Source organism: Periplaneta americana, chromosome 12 (genome assembly GCF_040183065.1).
Source record: "Periplaneta americana isolate PAMFEO1 chromosome 12, P.americana_PAMFEO1_priV1, whole genome shotgun sequence".
NCBI lineage: Eukaryota > Metazoa > Arthropoda > Insecta > Blattodea > Blattidae > Periplaneta > Periplaneta americana.
Window position 1 is genome coordinate 171,519,292 of NC_091128.1, and position 19,676 is coordinate 171,538,967.

Here is a 19,676-nt window from a genome sequence, read left to right on the forward strand (position 1 = left end):
CCTCCATGAGCGATGGACTATGGGCGTTGGATAAGAATCACAGCCTCCTGAGGCACAGTCAGTTGCATGTCAAATTAAACGAGCATGCACCATCGTCAAGTGGATCTCTTAATTTGACCGCAGATGGAGACTGGGAGGTTGTGTCAACTTCTGTTTGATATTTTGATATACCATTACAATTACAATGAATGTACCATATGGTTTATATTACATGCTAGATGACCATGCCAATATTCAAGGCGAGATCTTGAACTCATGTTCAGTCCAAGCACACATTATTGTATCAGTTGGAAACTTTTCTAGAATTTATTTCGTTTCTGTTATTATAAATTGCTTCTGAAAGCTGGGGTAATTATGTTATGTGAGATTTATGATGGCCTATATTTAATAATGTATTTTTTTTATTTTATTTTCTGTTAACATTGAAATTATTTCAATGGTGAGTTATTTTCGCTCATGAATTCCAAATAAGATTTGACACACAATCATGTGTGACTTCTTTGTTAGTCACTTCAGTCATATTCTCTGTTGTTTTAAATATCTTTTTAAAATGATATTACCAAAATGTCTGACATGTAAGGTAAGCTACAATGTACTCGTATTACTACAGAGCTATTATTATCAAAGGTCCCAGAAAACAGCAGCCAACCGGCTGCCATGCCCTGCATGGTTTCCTGCGCGCGCGTAACAGTTTCTCCCGCACAATCGACCTCCAGTAGCCATATGGTATTCAGTGTGCTTAGAAGTCGTGTAATGAAACTCTCAATTCTTCAAGTGTACAATGTTAGTGTATAAAGTTTAGTGATTATTGTGTATTTAGGTAATGCCTAGCAACAAATTCTCACTGTGTGAACGTGTATGTACAATGTGTACATAAAAGGCAGAAAGAAGGTCATGTGCGAAAACAAGACGAAAATTTCGAATAAAGTTTCCAAACTTCTGCCAAAAGAATTAGACGACTCGCTAATACCGTATTTACTCGAATATTTCACGCACTTTTTTCCCGCAATTTCGATCTATAAATTAAGGGTGCGTGAATTAAGCGAGGAATTTCACAAGCTGGTATTTTTAAGGGTGAAAATGACAAAACTACAATTTTTTTTAATGTTACAATTTATTTACCGGTGCTTACAAATGCTATCCTCCAGTGATCCATTAGGATTGTACATCATTGCTTTCTTCATCAGAACCGCAGTATGACTCGAATATCGGGATTTACCATTCATTGTTAAAACTTTTAACAGACGGCTTTTGACATGTCTCCCTTTTCGAGTCTCAAACTCAACTGATGCGATCCAACACAAAGCTTTCAAACCACCCCCATTCAAATGGTAGGGGTAGGTCAATACCCTATACCGGTATTTTTAAAGGACTTTCATAGACGAGAAGGGTGCGCCTGTAACAGGTAGCTGTCCGGTCCCAAATACCTCTATGCACTCTCTCGTTACGGCATTTAAGATACCGTACATTCAGGGCTCCTCAACATAACACACCTCATTACTTCAAGTTTCAGTATGTACTTGTTACAGTATTTCACGAATATTAAATGCGTGAAATATACGAGGAAATTAATTTATTAAATTATATAGTAAATAATTTGGGTGCGTGAAATATGCGATGGCGTGAATTACGCGAGTAAATACGGTACATTGAAAGAAACAGTGAAGAATCGAAAATCAAGCAGAAAACATAGTGTTCTTACGCGGAATGATTGTCAGTTTATTTGCAACGAGATTCCGCCACTGCTCATACAGCTGCCGTGTCAGTGAGGGAATTGAGGAGTATTTTTGGTACGAGACTAATCAGTAATAATTTGTGGCCTCCACGAAGCCCGATATAACACCCTGTGACTTTTATTTATGGGGAACACTAAAAGGTAGGGTTTATAGGGAAAATCCTCATTCTATAGATGAACTAAAAGACTATATACGAGAAGAAATCCAAGCTATCAATCCTGTGGAACTTCAGTGTTGTTCATTCGTTCATCAGAAGATGTTAGTTGTGTGCAAATGGGGACCATTTTCAACAACGTCTGTGAGCATGATAAGTCCAAATTATTGAACATTTATTGTTCGTACTGTTATATATTGGAAAAGAACCGGAGAAATGGTTACGCGCTCGGCGGAAACCACGCAGGGCGTGGCTGGCTGGCCGCTCTTTTCTGGACCTTTGATAATAATAGCTCTGTAGTTGGTACTCACTCCTCAAACCTACAGTTATACTATTTTAACAGGTTGACTTACAAAAATGAAATTATTATTATTTTAGAGTTTGGTGCATACAGATTATCAACACCATTAGTTGGTGTGATTACAAGATAATGATAAATAATTCGTGGCTATGCCCAGTTTCAATCAAAACAGCATCCATACTTAAAATTAAGTGTTTGTATAGTGTGTGAATGATGTTATATTTTTGTACCATTATACAGCTCCTTCGACATTAATTAATAGAGACGGGCAAAATATGAAATTTCGTATTCTAAATCATTCCTGCTAGTAGTATGGGAACAAGGATTTTCACAATGTGTGGAATGCACAAACATTTTCTTATTTCATAATATTTTTGCAAAATTTTCATGTTCATTCCCCCCCTCATATTTTGGACTTTTTTCCCCCTCCACTGTCTCTGAACTGGGCTATCCAGCTATTGTAAGGAGACAATAGAGATGTTTTCCAGGATAAACATTAAAAAAAAAACCAAGCTACCCATTCCACCAACATTCCGGGATACCCAAGAGGAATTAAAATCTCTAAATTTCTCCTTGAGAGTCATTGAACTCGCAGCATCAATGAATTCGAGAAACCAAAACAAAATAAGTGATTTCTATTCCAACTTTGCTCATTCTTCAGAATCCAGTAAAAGTCTTTTCAGTATTACCATGTCTAGTTAATTTCACTTCGTGGGGTTTTCATTGTACAAAACACTATTAACTGACAGAAGGTGTGATCTTTTGCCAGAAAATATAGAAAAGTTATCTGAGTTGTATTGTAACCAGTGTTGAGTCCGGCCAATGTAACAATTATTTTTTTCTCTTCAATGTACAAAATTGAGTTAAGAGTCTAGTTCTCGCATTCAGCTGAGGATTTGATTATGCTAACAGATTGCGTAATTATGCAGATTTATTGTATTTTCTTTGGTAGCATCTTAAATTTAGACAACATTATGAATCTCTGAAAGCTTATTTTTTAAATAAGGATGTAAACCTGCTTAAAATGGTTTAGAAACTAATATTCTAGCATTGAAATAATATTTATTTCATATTTTGGCAAAATTTTCTTCTTATTCTGCCAGTCTCTATTAATAAATTGTACTGGAAATTTTCAGCTGTAAAATTTGCTGCTGCTGCTGCTGCTGCTGCTACTACTACTAGACCTACTGTTGCTGCTACAGCTAATTTAATTTACAAAAAACTTCCCTCATTAGAGGACTGCCACATGGACAAAGTGATACAGACAACTTGAAAATTTATAACAACATTACAAAGGTCTATTATAAAAATACAACAGTTTTATTATAGCTCTAATATACAGGGTGATTCACGAGGAGTTATCGGTACTTACAGAGCATATTACCAAAAACATTTTGAGCAAAAAATTTCATTGAGTATTATTCTCAATATTTTTAGGGTTACACAGATTTGAAGTTGTTTGTAAAAACAACTTTTATCTTTAGTTTTAACGGAAAAATAGTACTACAAATGGAGAATGAACTATTCAGGAGTATAATTTCTTTAATTAGCTAGTATTCTGAAGCCAAAAATTTGTTGCTTCGTACAGTATTTTTTTTTTTCTATTTTTAACTACAAAATTACATTTTTCTTATGTACTTATCACAAAATTGCTACAAATCACGGCACTCTTGTAAATTCTCTAAGACTGTACGTTAGGACGTAAAATTAAACTGTAAAGAATTAAGGTCCTAAAGTCGTATGATTTGTAACAATTGTGATAAGTGCATAAGAATTACGTAATTTTTAGTTAAAAATTTAAAAAAAGAAATCTGTACAAAGCATTTACCAACACGTTTTTAGCTTCAGAAGACTAGCCAATTAAAAAAATTATACTTCTGATACTTCTCTATTTGTAATATTCTTTTACCCTTAAAACTAAAGGAAAAGGGTTTGTTACTAACAACTTCAAATTAGTTTAAATCTGAAAATATTGAGATTAGGACTCATGTTTATATGACATCTTTTGCTCGGAAATTCTTCGGAAATAAGCTCTGTAAGTGGCGATAACTCCTCGTGAATCACCCTGTATAAAAGAATCTATAAAAAGTAACAGAAATTAAAGAATATGATTTTCTTTTACACAAAAATATTAACATTTGTAATTAATGATACTACTACTACTATTACTACTGGTATTTTACTACTACTATTACTGCTACTACTACTACTACTACTACTACTACTACTACTACTGTTATTACTGCTACTACTACTACTGATATTTTACTACTACTACTACTACTACTACTACTACTACTACTACTATTACTGCTACTCCTGGTATTTTGCTACTACTACTACTGGGTGTTCATTTCAAAGTGTGTCATGACATCACTGTTGTGAGTCAGCGATTTGAAGCGAGTTTCAGCTTTTATGTTAGAGAAGTTGCCTATTAATGAAGGTGTTCAATCTGAACTTGAGAACGTGTACGGTATAACTTGAACGTCGTAGCAACAGATGGTGGTCTGTACGGTCTGTGTGCTACCATAACCTCTTTCGAACTGTGTTTTGCGCGAGCAAGTTGTACGCAGGGTATTTGTTATCATCGGTTGCGTACGGCAGCATTCCACAACACAAATCAAATGCTCCGTGTCCATGTTGACCGTCGAAGTTAATGTCAACAAATACTGTACGTAAGTAATCGTCTTAACCCTCTCCCCATATCCCGACAGTAAGAAAAAAACTCACCCCAGTATGTGTTTTCAAACAGTTTTCATTCCTGCCACTACTGGAGTTACCGTACTTATCAGTAAGTACTCTTCTGAATGAATGCTGTACTTGCTAGGCAACTTCTCTGGCACATAGTTAATATGCCTCTGCGGAAGTGTAGGAAGATTGAATTCTCTAGGCTCATCGACTAGCCATATGACTGCATACAGCAAGCCATGACACACTTTGAACTGAACATGCACTACTACTACTGTTACTGCTATTACTGATACTACTACTATTACTACTACTGTTACAAGGAGCCAGCAGTATTAAAATTCTTGACTCAAATATTTTCTTTGTTAAGAATTTTTCCCAAGTCTCGAAGTATTTCTAAAAGAGTATTAAGGTAATATATATTTAAAGTATATTGTCTATTACTGTGTTCTATCTTCTAGAAGACAGGTATCACAGATTTAAGATATTGATTGGCTGGTTAGGCTGGCTGTATTTAATGTATTTTTTTTAGACAGTTACCTAAAGTTAAGGGCCGTAGTAGTTTAGTTGGTAGAGCAACAGACTGCACACTAGGAGTTCTCGGGTTCGTGCCCAGGTGGTGATGGGATTTTTCTCGTCATAGTAACTTCCAGGACGGCTTCAGGGTGCACTCAGCCTCCCGTCAAATTGAGTACCAGTGAAAATGCGGCCAGAGCATGATGCTGGTCACACCACCTCCTCGAACTGAGGTCAAGAAAGCATGTGAGTTCCACCTCCATGCTCTCATTCATCGTATGGCATCACAAAATACCTCTACTTTTTTGTTTTTACCTAAAATTGTAATATACAGAGACAGTCTTATGACCAGTAGAATAACATTACATTTGATACATTCTGTGGGTTGCCACTAACATGAACAAGATGTGGGTTAACCAAGTTTTGATAACTGATAGAAGCTAATGTGTTTTTAGATGTAAGCAGCTTGCACGCATAAATTCTATTCATAAGTTATTGTTATGCCTGACATGTGTAAATTTCTTTGTCTCTGAATGCACTGTTATCCAGAAGGATATCATTAAGCTGATGTTGCTATGGGAACACCAGCAAAGCAGAGCTTATTATTCTGTCAGCATTCAAAACTTGTTCTGTCTCTAGTCATTTACTTATCATTTTGTCCGGGTGATTCATAAAGTTGACATTTTCTCTATTTTCAACACTGATGAATGCAGTTTCGTGAAACTGACGTGATGTGTGGAGACATCTGTAGAGAAATTATATTCATATGATACGACAGATAACAGAGTTGCCAACTGTTTTTTTAATATGGAAGTCTACGCGATGTACAATATTTCACATAGAAAACTGGAAAATTTTTCAATTCAGTTAGCGATACTAAAAACAACTTTATTCTACACTTAGGCAGTTAGGCTTAAATTAAGAGTATTTTGAGACATTTTGTTTCGCGTAATAATTTGAAACACATTGTAAAAATTTCCTACATGATCAGTTGAAGTTGACTATAATATGCAGTTCTGATTTGATTAGATATGTCATGTTCCTGTTTCGAATATCTGTTCACTTACTGTTCATAAGAACAAACACTCTGTGCATGAGCTTTGCTGCCTGATATGCTTACAACACAACTCACTAGTTTTTTTTTTTTTTTCTAACATTGTTTGATCCCTGAAACTATTTCTGGCAAGCGTTATCTTTTACAGAGATTACACATTTCAGTGCATCTCTGGAACAACATACTTCATCATATAAATCACCTTCAGTCACGGAAAAATTAAATTAAATGTTTCAAATAGATTTTTACACTGAAATAATGAAACAATTGTCTTTAGAGACAATTAATATTAGGTACCCTCCACAAAACTGGCTTCATTTATACACCGACGGATCCTTGATCTCCAGAGAACAAGGTGCCGGTGCAGGTGTTACGTGCTGTCTCTTCTCACTTTATAGATCTCTTGGGTATGGAACAACAAGTTTTGATGGAGAAATCATTGCAATAAGTGAAAGTCTCGGGAATCTTCTATTTCACATCAATAAATTTAAGAATGCAGTTATATTGTCAGACTCCAAAGCAGCTATTCTATCAATAGTCTCTAAACACACACCTTCATCTCAAACAGCAGAAATAACTAAAATGCTCTCTCAATTAATGTCACTGAATAAAAGAATTGTATTCTAATGGATACCATCCCATTGTGGAATCCTGAGAAACGAGAATGCGGATGCTTTAGCAAAGAAGGGCAGCACTGCTACTTACAGACCTGTTACTAAATCTACTTATTACTCTGTGAAAAGATTTATTAAATCTACATACTTAGACTTCAACAAACAAAATTTGATAACACAATCCCAAGGGAAAAAATGGAACTCTCTGCATCATAATCAACAGTTAATTCCCGATTTACCACGAAAATGGTCTGTAGCTGCATTTAGATTGGCAACAGGCCATGATTGTTTGGCCAAGCACCTGCATAGAACTGGAATATATCAGTCCCCTAACTGTCCATTGTGCAACTCAAACCAAGAAATGGATTCGGAACACCTCAAAATCTGTGCTTCATTGGCTGACCATGATAATATCTTCGAAAAATATTGGAGTGCAAGAGGTCAAATGACTTTATTGTCAAACACCTGGCATTAGAAAACAACAACTACATTGTGCAAAAATAAGGGAGAAAAATGTTTGAAGAGAAAAAAATTAGGGTTAAATATGGGAGATCCCAGGAAATACGGGAAGATTGGCAACCCTAATAACAGTGCAGGTATCCTTTGGAAAATAATGTAGACATTATTGCCTCTGAGAAGTTGCATCTTCCACCCAGGTTCGATCCCTAATCAGGTCGTGATGGAATTTGTAGTAGGTACACAAAGCAGACGTTGCAGATGGTTTTTCTTGGAGTATTCCCGTTCCCTCTAACATTCCCCCAACACCCTTCACCTCTACCTCAATTCATCTGTCATCTGCAACAGTAAAAATAGGCTGGGTTGAAGTCTTGAGGGGAGGGGGATTGTACGCATTTCCGATGTTGATATGGGAAGGTTTTGGGGCTCGAGGCTTTATCAGGTACTCGTTTGAGGACGGAAACTGGCTCTGTCAGGGCTGAGGCAGGATAGTCCACCTGTTAGCATTGGATTTACGAATGCCACCCTGCCGGGCTTGGACATTCATGGCATATGCAGGGTGAATCATAAGTAATGTCATCAATTTCAGGGGGTTATTCTTTGAGATATTTCAAACAAAAAAGTTTAATATAATTGAGGACTTGTTTTTGTAGAATTGGGAAAAATGGAGTTTTTTGTGGTGTATACTTAAGAAAACTATGCATATTTTGCTTTTGATTTATATATGTACCAAATACTTTCTTACAAATGGCTTTCAAGAAACCCGCAGGTTCATTGCCGCCCTCACATAAGCCCGCCATCGGTCCCTATCCTGTGCAAGATTAATCCAGTCTCTATCATCATATCCCACCTCCCTCAAATCCATTTTAATATTATCCTCCCATCTACGTCTCTGCCTCCCCAAAGGTCTCTTTCCCTCCGGTCTCCCAACTAACACTCTATATGCATTTCTGGATTCGCCCATACGTGCTACATGCCCTGTCCATCTCAAACGTCTGGATTTAATGTTCCTAATTATGTCAGGTGAAGAATACAATGCGTGCAGTTCTGTGTTATGTAACGTCATCCCGCTTAGCCCCAAATAATATATGTACCAAATACTGTCTAAAAAATAAATGAAGTGTTTAACATAGAATTTGAAAATTATTTTTTTTTACATACAATTTTCCAATCAGTTATTTGTGTCTCCTGAAAAATTATAATTTTGCAGGAAGTGAGTTTTTAGAAAAACAGTTCTCAACTTCGCTCATTTTTTGTTTCCTTTTCGAGATAAAAATTGTTTTATATGAAACATTTCGTAGCGTGTTTTGGAAAAGCCATTGATTTATTCCCAATATGCTCAGTCAGTTTAAGAGAGCAGTGTATTATAATAAAAAATTATTGAAAGAATTTTAATTTTGTCATTTAAATGTGCAGAAATTTGATCCAAACAAATGTAACATTGTAAAATCCCTTTGCAGAACGAAAAGTTTCTATTATCCAGATCAAATTTCTGCACCTTTGAAGGACAGAACTAAAATAATTTAAATCATTTATTATCATAATATACTGCTCACTTAAATGCACTGAGCATATTGGGAATTAAATTAATGGCTTTTCTAAAATATGCTATGAAATGTTTCATATAAAAAAAATTTCTCGAAAAGGAAGTGAAAACAAGCAAAATTGTATTAAACATTTTTGTTTGAAACATCTCAAAGAATAACCTCCTGAAATTAATGACATTACTTACAGTTCGCTCTGTATAGGGCGCACAATGGGCTCCAAGAAGCCAATGGTTTCTGAGAAGATTGCGTTATACAGGGTGTAACGAAAAAAAGTGGGCAAAACTTTAGGCATGGATTCCTCATATGTATAGAAGAAAAAAAAGTTAAATCAACATGAGTCCGGAAATGCCTAGTTTCTGAGTAGGACTTGCAAGTATGATCAGGGGCACTCTACTGTAGTACATTTGTTTGCTGGAATTATTATGATGCATTCCTCAGATGAACTGTACAAAATGTCCACCTCCTGCCTGAATACAGGCCACAGTTCGTCGTCACATCGAGATTCAAACATGCTCCCAAATTTCTGGCATAGTTTTTATTGTCTGACAGTCTTTCAGAATCCACTGATAATGAATTCCTTCATTATCCACAAGAGTCGAATACACCAACGACTTTAAGTGCACAGAAAGGAGTGCAATGGGTTGAAATCTGGTGAGCGTGGAGGCCAAGCATGTTCGAATTTCAATGAGACGACAAGCTTTGACCTGTATTCATACAAGAGGTGTACATTTTGAACAGTTAATCTAGGAAATGTAAACAGAATGCATCAAAATAATTCCAGCAAAGAAACATACTGGAGTGCACTATGATCATACTTGCAAGCCCTACTCAGAAACCAAGCATTTCTGGACCGGTGTTTTCTTCTGTACATACGAGGAATCCATATCAGAAATTTTGTACACTTTTTTTCTTTACACTCTTTATAGAAGCAGCATTTATGACATTGGTTGTTCTTTAAATATCCTTTCAGAACGGCCCCGAGGTTCACTCAGCCTCCTATCGAATTGAGTACCGGGTCTTTCCCGGGGGTAAAAGGCGGTCAGAGCGTGGTGCTGACCACACCATCTCATTCTGGTGCTGAGATCATGGAAAGCATGGGGCTCTACCTCCATGCCCCCCAAGTGCCTTCATGGCATGTTACGGGGATACCTTTACCTTTTACCTTTTTTACTAATAGACTTTCCTTTCTGTCTACATGAGCGCAACATTTTACTGCTTTTCTATTTTGTAGTCTCACAAGAGGCGTGCTGTGACACACTCTTATGCTGCTATCTGTTGCAAGACATAAGTAACTTTCTCATAATTGTCTTCACATGCTACATTAGTTTCACAAGGCTGCATTCATCTGTTTTCTTAGTTATCTGTATATGTCTTCACAATAGAGAAAATTTGCTGTTACTTGTAGAATCGTCCTCTTTACAACTGTAAAGACAAATATACAGGTGATACATTTCTTTAGAAATGTTTGTGTTATGAATTTGGCATGGACAATTTACATTACAGAGAACAATTTATTTATTGTCTGCAGCAAATCGTGTATGGTCACAAATTAAATTAAGAGAAAACCATAAGCGGTGTTCAGACCTGTAGAGCCAGGATAAAAGACAGCTTAATTGACTTCGAGTTTTGAAAGTGGTGATACATTTATAATGATGTGATGTATATTAAATGGTTGTATAAATATTACTGAAGTGAGTAATATGTTGTTACTAGTTTAATTATAGAAAACAGTATGGAAACGTCTAGTCAGGAAACACTGATTTGAGAATGTTGCTTGTTGTTAAAGGAAGATCTGTGTTAATATATTCATTGTTTTATCCTATCTGAACATTAAATGCATTAGAAATGCCGCCAAAATAACGAGAATCCAAGCTACGTGAAATTGTAATCTCATGAGCAAAAAATGGTCAACATTTTATACAGCATTTTACACTTGATGAACATCCATTTCTTTTCACAGATACTATGACAAACGGAAGCATTGTGCTGAATGATGCATTGAAGAAATTAAAATTCCTGAATAATGGAATGCCTGGAATGAATATGATTGCATATGACTAGTGTCTTCATATAAATTTAACCTGACACCAAGTGAGATATGTAAACACTTCATCATTATTATGTGTTTGTCTCTGTTCATTGTTGCTTATACATAATATATGCATCATTCCCTTGTACTTTGACAATATATAAATGATTTTAACGGAAATGTAATGTATGTTACTGAATCAGTACATCTGTATACATTGGTTCAGGTGCTAACGTAAAAAAATATTGCTTTGGACAATGAACATCACTTCGAAACTAAACAGCCAGGTAATTTCCTCATATTAACACGGTAAAGAGTTATAAAGTTAATCAGTAATTATATAAGTGTTAAAAGTGTATATAGAACAATGAAGAATAAAATGTTGTATAAATTATGAGTTGAAAGACAAATCTTAGAATATAATTCAGTACTCTTAGTGTTCTTTGCATTTATTTATTTTAAAAGAAATAACATAAAATGCACATGCTTGACACACCATCTACAATTTTCTTACAATTTCATCTATTTTATGAAATATAGCCCAAGATAAAGATGTATATGATACGTCTTTCTTGAAATCCACGTCCTCTTCAAAGCTTTTCACAGGAACGTTATGAACAATACTGTACTGTGACAATTTTACTTAAGTTCACTGATTATCTGATACAATTTTAAAATTCAGTTTCAGAAATAGGATAGTATCTTCCACATGTAAATATTTTATATGGGTTAAATAATCCGAAACGTGTCCATTGGAAACAACCATATTGCAGAGAATATGAGTACATAATCAGTAATATAAATTATGGTAATTAGTCATTGAGAAATTTTTTTCTGATCTCTCTCTGAATAAGTGATTTTTCTTGTCAGGAAAATTGAGAGTCATTTCAGTATATCTAACAAAGAATATTGGAAAAATTCATGCATTTCACTTTTTAAGAGCACTTGTCAGTAGTGAGATATGTTTATATGAAGGCTAATAGAAATGTCATAAAATAGTGATGTACAAGTTGTGACAGGCTTTGAATGAGTTTTCTGTTAGGTGAGGGAAAAGAAAAATACAAAATGTTAAAATATATATATATATGTCCTAGATTTCAATGCAAAAAATGCAAAGTTGCAGCATCACTTCCTGCCATCATGGTATATGGCTATGGCTTGAGATTCACAGCAAATATTGTTTATTGAGTGACAAATGGGATAGTTTCACATTAGTAAATACTTTTATCATCATGCTCATTTTGTGCTTTAATATTTGGAAAATGTTAATACCTGGGACATAATACTTTCTACATTTTGAATTATGTTTTGTCAGCAGAAGAATCCAGAAATTCTTATATTGAAGTAAGACCTACAATGCCAGGTAGCCAATGAGGACTATTGAATTCCATGCTTGTTTTTGTGTCGGGCAGTACACTTGATGGAACAAAATGTATGTTCCTCCTCCCTGCAATAACAAAATAAAATCACAGTCTAGTATATACAGTCACGAAGCTCAATACGTAGTAAATATGCAAACATTAGATAGTTGCTCACCACTAGGATCGCTAATATCGCCTCATTACAGGCAATGCAAAATAGTACCGTCACAGTCTATTGTTTCTAGCACCCTCAAAACTTAAGCTTCGTGACTGTATATAGTAGACTGTGATAAAATTATGATTTATGTAGGAAATATAACAACTTACAATTGGTTATTTAAAATTATTTTTAATTGAAAAATAATTTTTCAGTGACTAAAAACTAGCATTTATATTACATCAGGAAATTCTCTTCTTTATATGATATTAGTCTTTAGAATAAGAAAAAACTTGAACTGTACGTTGCTGCATGTAAAATGTAATCTACCATTATCATTTATTTATGTTACAGTTAATATTTCATGTTAATGAAATAAAATAATATTATTCTTTTATGTGAAAGATCAGAGATGTTTATCCTACGTTTTAAATTACATTAATTTGAGAAATTACTTAAAAAGAAAGATTGGTAAGTTTTAACATATGGTCTTCCTTTAACTTGTTGCAATGGATTATTGGCAATTTAAAATAAAGTGAGGATTTCTCTAGTTGATGCTCATGCTATTATTATTGGACCAGACAGATATTTTGTTTACATAATAACTGCATATTCCTGTATTGTGATAATTCTGTACATTGTCTTTCTTTTTTTTCTCTCTCTCTCTCTAGTGAAAGCCTGGCAGTAATGCTGCTATTTATTCAAATTACATGAGTGTTCGTTAATTTGATGCAAAGTTTTAATTACACATCGCAGATTCCAGAGACATTTATTTGCATTATGCTTCTAGTGTTTTAGTTAAGTAGAATATGTGTCAGTAAGTTCTGAAATAAAATAAAATTCATAACCACGAGCTGATATTAAGTTAATGAAAAGAGAATACGAAATTATTGTTTATGAATGCAGTTTTGATGTCCTCTCTGTTTAAGGTACAGTGGATGAGAAAATACATTTTTAGTGTAATACGAAGTTCAAGAAATCACCAGTAGATGCTGCACATGCCAAAGTGTGTGTGCTGCTATCTGTTGAGTGTTAATGTAATCTACTTAAAAATGAATAAACAACGAGCAAAACCATTTCCTAATGATATAAAAATAGCAGTAAAATACAAAACAATAAAACAAAGACAATATTCGTGCAATCATCAAGATTCTGTGAATCTCCCAGAATCCCCTGCCACTGTAAATTCAAATTCATATTTATTTACAATTTACATTTGAAATGAATACATATGAATAGATACCCGAAATGAGCATATGCCCGTGCTCGGGTACAGTCCAGTAGTCTACATAAATTTTACAGAGATCAAATAATAATGCTGATGATAGAAATAATAGTAACAACAATAATAATAATAACAATGATAGAATAATCGTGACAGAGATGATACAAATATAGTAATACAAAATAATTAATTAATAATAATAATAATAATAATAATAATAGTGATAAAACAAAAATACTTACAAAAATAAAATAAATACTAAGACGGATAAAATAAAATAAAAAAACCACTAGCGAGAGTTAACATAACTTAAATAGGCATATAATAACCGGAAAAAAATGACAAACTCGAAAATCAACAGAAAAGTTCGTTATATCACAGACGACAGCAACCGCCGTATTGACATTGTGTTGTGCATTAATGGTAGTAGGGGGGAGCCGAAAGTCTACATAACTGCCGTTCTCTTCGAATCTTCTCGTACAATCATGGGAAGTTAATGCTGCAAAAACAAAATGTCTACGAGTCAAACTGTTCATTATTACTAGGATAAATGCAAAATAATACTGAAATATATTAATCAAGTTTCAGTTATAGATCTCCCCTTTTGTGCAAGAGGTATCATATCAAAATATTTTATGAATGGCGAGGAAAATATAAATTTCAAGAACTCTCTAGTGACAAGTACAATCAAGTGTATCTGTGGCGATGCTAAGAAATCATTTATTGCAGATATACACTGTTATTAATTAAGAAAATGATCTATTTATATTTATTACAATGTTTTATCTTATAGGTTACATGCATCAGATAAATACAATAAAAATTAGTACCATATAATGCTAGTAACACTTAAAAAAAATAATAAAATTTATCAAATATCATACAAACATTTTCACTTTATAAAATAATGTGCTTTGTTTTAATCGAACATTACCTTCGTAATTAGAAATTAATACATACATATTGTAAATTTTTAAACTAGACAACAATGTAACTTTATTATCTCAACAATAATTCCTTTCTACAATTCACCTTAAACGCTCTCGTCAACAATGGGATTTGCTCTCCGCACAGCAACACAGCGTTCGTTATTGCACTCCACAAACGACAATGACAATAATTTACTTGGACGATTACGAACAACAATGAACTGTTAATCTTAACTAATATTTACAAATCAGAACTGTCAGTTCTCAGTTCACAGTTCTTCTAGCTCAGTCACTCGAGTTCACAGTATCTCGAACCACAGACCTTCAGAGACAGTTCACTGTACTCGAACTCAGGTCCCTCCAACTGCAGTCCACTGCACTCGAACTCAGGTCCCTCCAACTGCGGTCCACTTGCACTCGAACTCAGGCCTTCGGATGCTGACACAGTTGCGGACGCACACTCGAGTCGAACTCCGGTACACAAGACTGGCTTGCTTGCTCTGGCTTACTCACTGACTGAATAAACTGAAAACGACTCAAGTTCGCTCGCGTTTCTTCTTTTATAGCAAAATCATAGTTGCGAGAAATTTCTACGCGTGTGCAGAGATAGCTCTCTCGAATTATCTGGATATCTCCACTTCGACGGACTTCTGGAAGAGTCGGGAGGGTCCGTCCCCCATTCACTCCGCACGTAGCAGTTGCGCGCGCAAACTCCCTCGCCGCGTAGGCCCTTTCCCCTCTCTTCTCTCCGCCGCGCGCCATCCCTCAGTGCTCCGTGGAGCCCGTGTCTGCTCACGCGCAATCTGCTCTCTTGCGGGACGCTGGTCGTGAGTTCGAATCTCACTTCGCTGTCACAATATATACAACTTGATCTAAATTGAAGGAATTACTGCAACCTCAATGAAGAAATACAGTTTTTAGTCATGGTACTGTAACAGGCTGCTGTCCATTCCCGTCCATGGATCGTAAGAATGTCAAATGGGTAGTGCTCTTAATAAGAACCTGTAGGATATCTTGTGGTTAAATTCAACCAAAAATAAACACCATAAGTAGTCGGTAATGAAAGCTACTTTAATTAACAGCACAACAAGCAAAACAAGAGTGGCATGAATAACATTGTGTAGAAAAAAGGAACACTTTCCCCCAACACTCAGGAAGCGGATAACAAAAATACTAAAATGCTATTAAAAATACTTCCAACCTCCTGAGAGCAGAAGGAAAGACAAAATCTAACAGGTTAAAAGAGTGACCATAAATTTTTACGTAATACCCCGAAAGTCTGTGCCATCAAACCCATAATAAATATGATGCACACAAAAACAAAAATGGCGTCGCACAATAAACTGAAATCCATACTATAGAAATAACGATCGGTCCCCAAACAACCAGTAAGAAGAATTCCATATAAATGGTGTAATTACATGCAACAGTTTTACAAATTTCCTATAAGATACCACACGACACAGCAATCAAATCTTGCAGATATTCAAGTCAAGTTCACTGCAGTGGAGTATAGAAAACACAATCCATACAGTCCCTCAATTCGCGCAATTCTCAATGAAATCCGCTTCTGCATTGAAAACACAATTCCGGCACAGCGATATGCACTCATGTTCCAGCGACTGACTAGCTGCTGCAGCTGCTTACATTCACTGCATGTTCATGTCCAATGCCTGGCAACTGACTTGCTTTCGCAGCTGCTCACCACTAACTGCACATTAGAAACTCCCGATGGCACCCCAAAACTCTGGAAAAGTTCTAGAAGTATGAATTCGTTAAAAAATCAAATCATCCAATCAAAAATTAACACAAAAAAAGGAAACGAATGATAAAACACTCTCAACATGACAGTATCAATTAGCAAACAAAAGAAAGGGCACCCATAACTGCCCTCTAGGGGAAAATAAAGTGAATAATACCGGAAATAAATAACAATAAAGGCGAAATAAAACTAAAAAAGAAGAAAAAGAAGATAAAAAGGGGGAAAGAGAGATGAAATAAAGGAAGAAGGAAAAATCAGGGTGGCATGCAAACTAAGTGCCACAGTACAACATTTAAAAATAGCCACTGAATTATCTCAGACTGTAGCAAGCTGAACTCTGATCTGAGGCTGCGTTCGGTAGTGGGTTCGAATCCCGCATGGGTTGACTACCTGGTTGGGTTTATTTTCGAGGTTTTCTCAAACTGTGAGGCGAATGTCAGGCAATTTCATGGCAGTCATCTTGCAAAATGTTATCTCACTATCATCAACCCCGCTAACAGTAGATAATCTTATAGTTGAAACAGTATCATTAAATAACTACCTGTGGAGTAACGGTCAGCGCGTCTGGCTGTGAAACCAGGTGGCCCGGGTTCGAATCCCGATCGGGGCAAGTTATCTGGTTGAGGTTTTTTCCGGGGTTTTCCCTCAACCCAATACGAGCAAATGCTGGATAACTTTCGGTGTTGGACCCCGGACTCATTTCACCGGCATTATCACCTTCATATCATTCAGACGCTAAATAACCTGAGATGTTGATACAGCGTTGTAAAATAACCCAATAAAAAAAAAATTAAATAACTCATTTTTACAACTTTTAAAAACCATATAAGATAAAGCAAAAGAAAAATTTATGCTGGGGAAATAGAATACGAATGTTCTCTATTTGGTATGGACATTACACGCAATTGAGATCCAATCTAATGCAATATTACAAAAATGTTGACTAAATTTTCCGATTCATTACATGCTGTATGCTTCTGGGTACAGTTGAACGTCAGTGATAAAGGTAATTAAATAATATTTTTAATTTGCATTTCATTTATTGAGAGCTTGCATCGGCATTGCAGCTTTGAGATGTGAAAAAGGTTAAAAGTTTTACAAACATAGCAAGCAGATTAATAATTCAATTCACAAGTATAAACAGTTCCTCAGTTGAGTAAGTGAAGAAATTCTTTTAATTCTGTTTTGAATCTTTTCTTTTGGCCCTTCAAAGCTTTAAGAAAATTAAGCAGAGCATTGAAGACTGTAATACATTAATAGTGAACTTCTTGTTTATAACATTTTGGGACTAACAGGGGGTAGCTGGAGATCTGATTTCTGTTTTGTATTAAAATTATAAATGTTTTGACTAGTATTAAATGTAGCTTGGTTCTTAATATAAAACATCAACTGAAAAAATATTTATTCACAAGGTAAGGTCTGTATTTTTAAATTTTGGAAACCTTCTTTCACAATGTCCTTTTATTCACATCTGTCATTATTTTTAGAGCTTTCTTCAGATGAGTTGTGCATATGTTTTTTTTTAGTCTACAGTAACCATTGAGCATATCAGTTACTCATTTAAGATGGATTCTGGCTTACTTAAGTCTTGCGCCATAGCATTGTGGTCTAAGGCATCATAAGGCATACCGGTAATAATAAATATAATTCGCATACTGTTATATAAAACATAAAAAAATGTAGAGATTAATTTTTTGGTCCTATAGAATTTCTGTGATGATTACCATTTATTATTAACAGAGAAAAATTCGCTCTGGCACCGAGGATCGAACCTGGGTCTTCCAGTTCTACACACTGGGTGCTCTAACCACTGAGCTACGTTGAAGTTCAACCCACCGCACTGGATCGAATCTTTCTCCCTTGATTCTTTTCTTTTAATGGCCTTACTCCATGTTCGACTTACACACACACACACACACACACACATATATATATATATATATATATATATATATATATATATATATATACATACATACATACAAAAATTTAAGTTAAGTCATCACACAAGAAGCGCACTCAATTGAGTGACTTGACGGCAGGGACTCCAATCTATGCACTGTTAGACGAATAATCTATGTAGAGATTAATTTTTTCGTCCTACAGAACTATCTGTGATAGTTACCATTTGTTATTAACTGATAAAAATTCGCTCCAGCGCCGAGGATCGAACCCGGGTCTGCCAGTTATACACACTGGGTTTTCTAACCACTCAGCTATGCCGAAGTTCAACCCACCGCACCAGATCAAATCTTTCTTCTTTGGTAGCGAAGTCACATTTAGGAACCAATTCAAACCAGATGATTAGTACGTAATTGTTATGATTTCATTATTAATTTGTACTTATACTTTACAATTGTTTATGAATGTTATTTCTTATCAGAACTTCTTGACATAGCTATCAGCAATAGTTTGATATATACTCTAAAATATATAGCTTGTGTTTGTAAAGAGGTTCATGTTGTTTTCTCGTGATTTTTCATGGTTTAATTGTTCATTTTAATATGTTTATTTACATTTTTTACAATGTTTTATCTTGAAGTCTAATAAAATGTGAATATGTGTTTAAGAATAAAGCAAGTATTTTCTTTGTGTGCATCCATGAAAGAAAACTCTCATCCTTATTCAGTCTACATTCTCATGGTATTAGTTCAGTAAACTCTTGTTTTAACAGACTTTGGATTTAACGGTATTTTTTGCGGACACTATTATTATTATTATTATTATTATTATTATTGTTGTTGTTGTTGTTGGTCGCCATTGGCAACATGCCTTATGTAGTGAGATAAAATGTGGTCCTGTGTGAAGCGGTGGTGGGATTTTACGCCATGTATCATCATTATGATTGGTTGCCAGCTGAAGCATGCTGCATGTATTGAGATAAAAGTGTACATCAGTCCTGTGTTGAGTGTTGATCTTTTATTATTATGATGTCAGCGTCAGAAAAATGGTAAGTGCATTTAACATGTAACATTAATATATTAACGTACTAAATTAAAAATATTATTTCTAAAATCGTGATTTAACATATATCTCTTCATACCCAATAATCCGTTAAATCGAGGGTTTGCTGTATATTGTAAAATTAAACCATGTCCATGAAGTCCCGATACAACTTCAAAACATCAGCATGCTCCAACCATATAC

At 35.0% G+C, this 19,676-nt stretch overlaps 1 protein-coding gene and 1 long non-coding RNA gene across 9 annotated transcripts in view; one reads left to right on the forward strand and one right to left on the reverse strand.

Moving 5' to 3' along the window:
- The window catches only part of LOC138711177 (tectonin beta-propeller repeat-containing protein 2), an 84,206-nt gene extending 65,101 nt beyond the window's left edge, over nucleotides 1-19,105 (forward strand). For 2 of the 8 annotated variants that reach the window (XM_069842538.1, XM_069842539.1), the window contains exon 16: nucleotides 1-19,105. In XM_069842538.1, coding sequence (XP_069698639.1) covers nucleotides 1-158 — 158 coding nt within the window. In that variant the 3' untranslated portion in view covers nucleotides 159-19,105. The other 6 variants (XR_011335354.1, XR_011335356.1, XR_011335355.1 and 3 more) reach the window with 6 other exon arrangements.
- The window catches only part of LOC138711183 (uncharacterized), an 11,409-nt gene continuing 4,221 nt past the window's right edge, over nucleotides 12,489-19,676 (reverse strand). Inside the window, exon 2 of the long non-coding RNA XR_011335357.1 lies at nucleotides 12,489-12,542. This is a non-coding gene — a long non-coding RNA (uncharacterized lncRNA). The remainder of the gene's footprint in view (nucleotides 12,543-19,676) is intronic.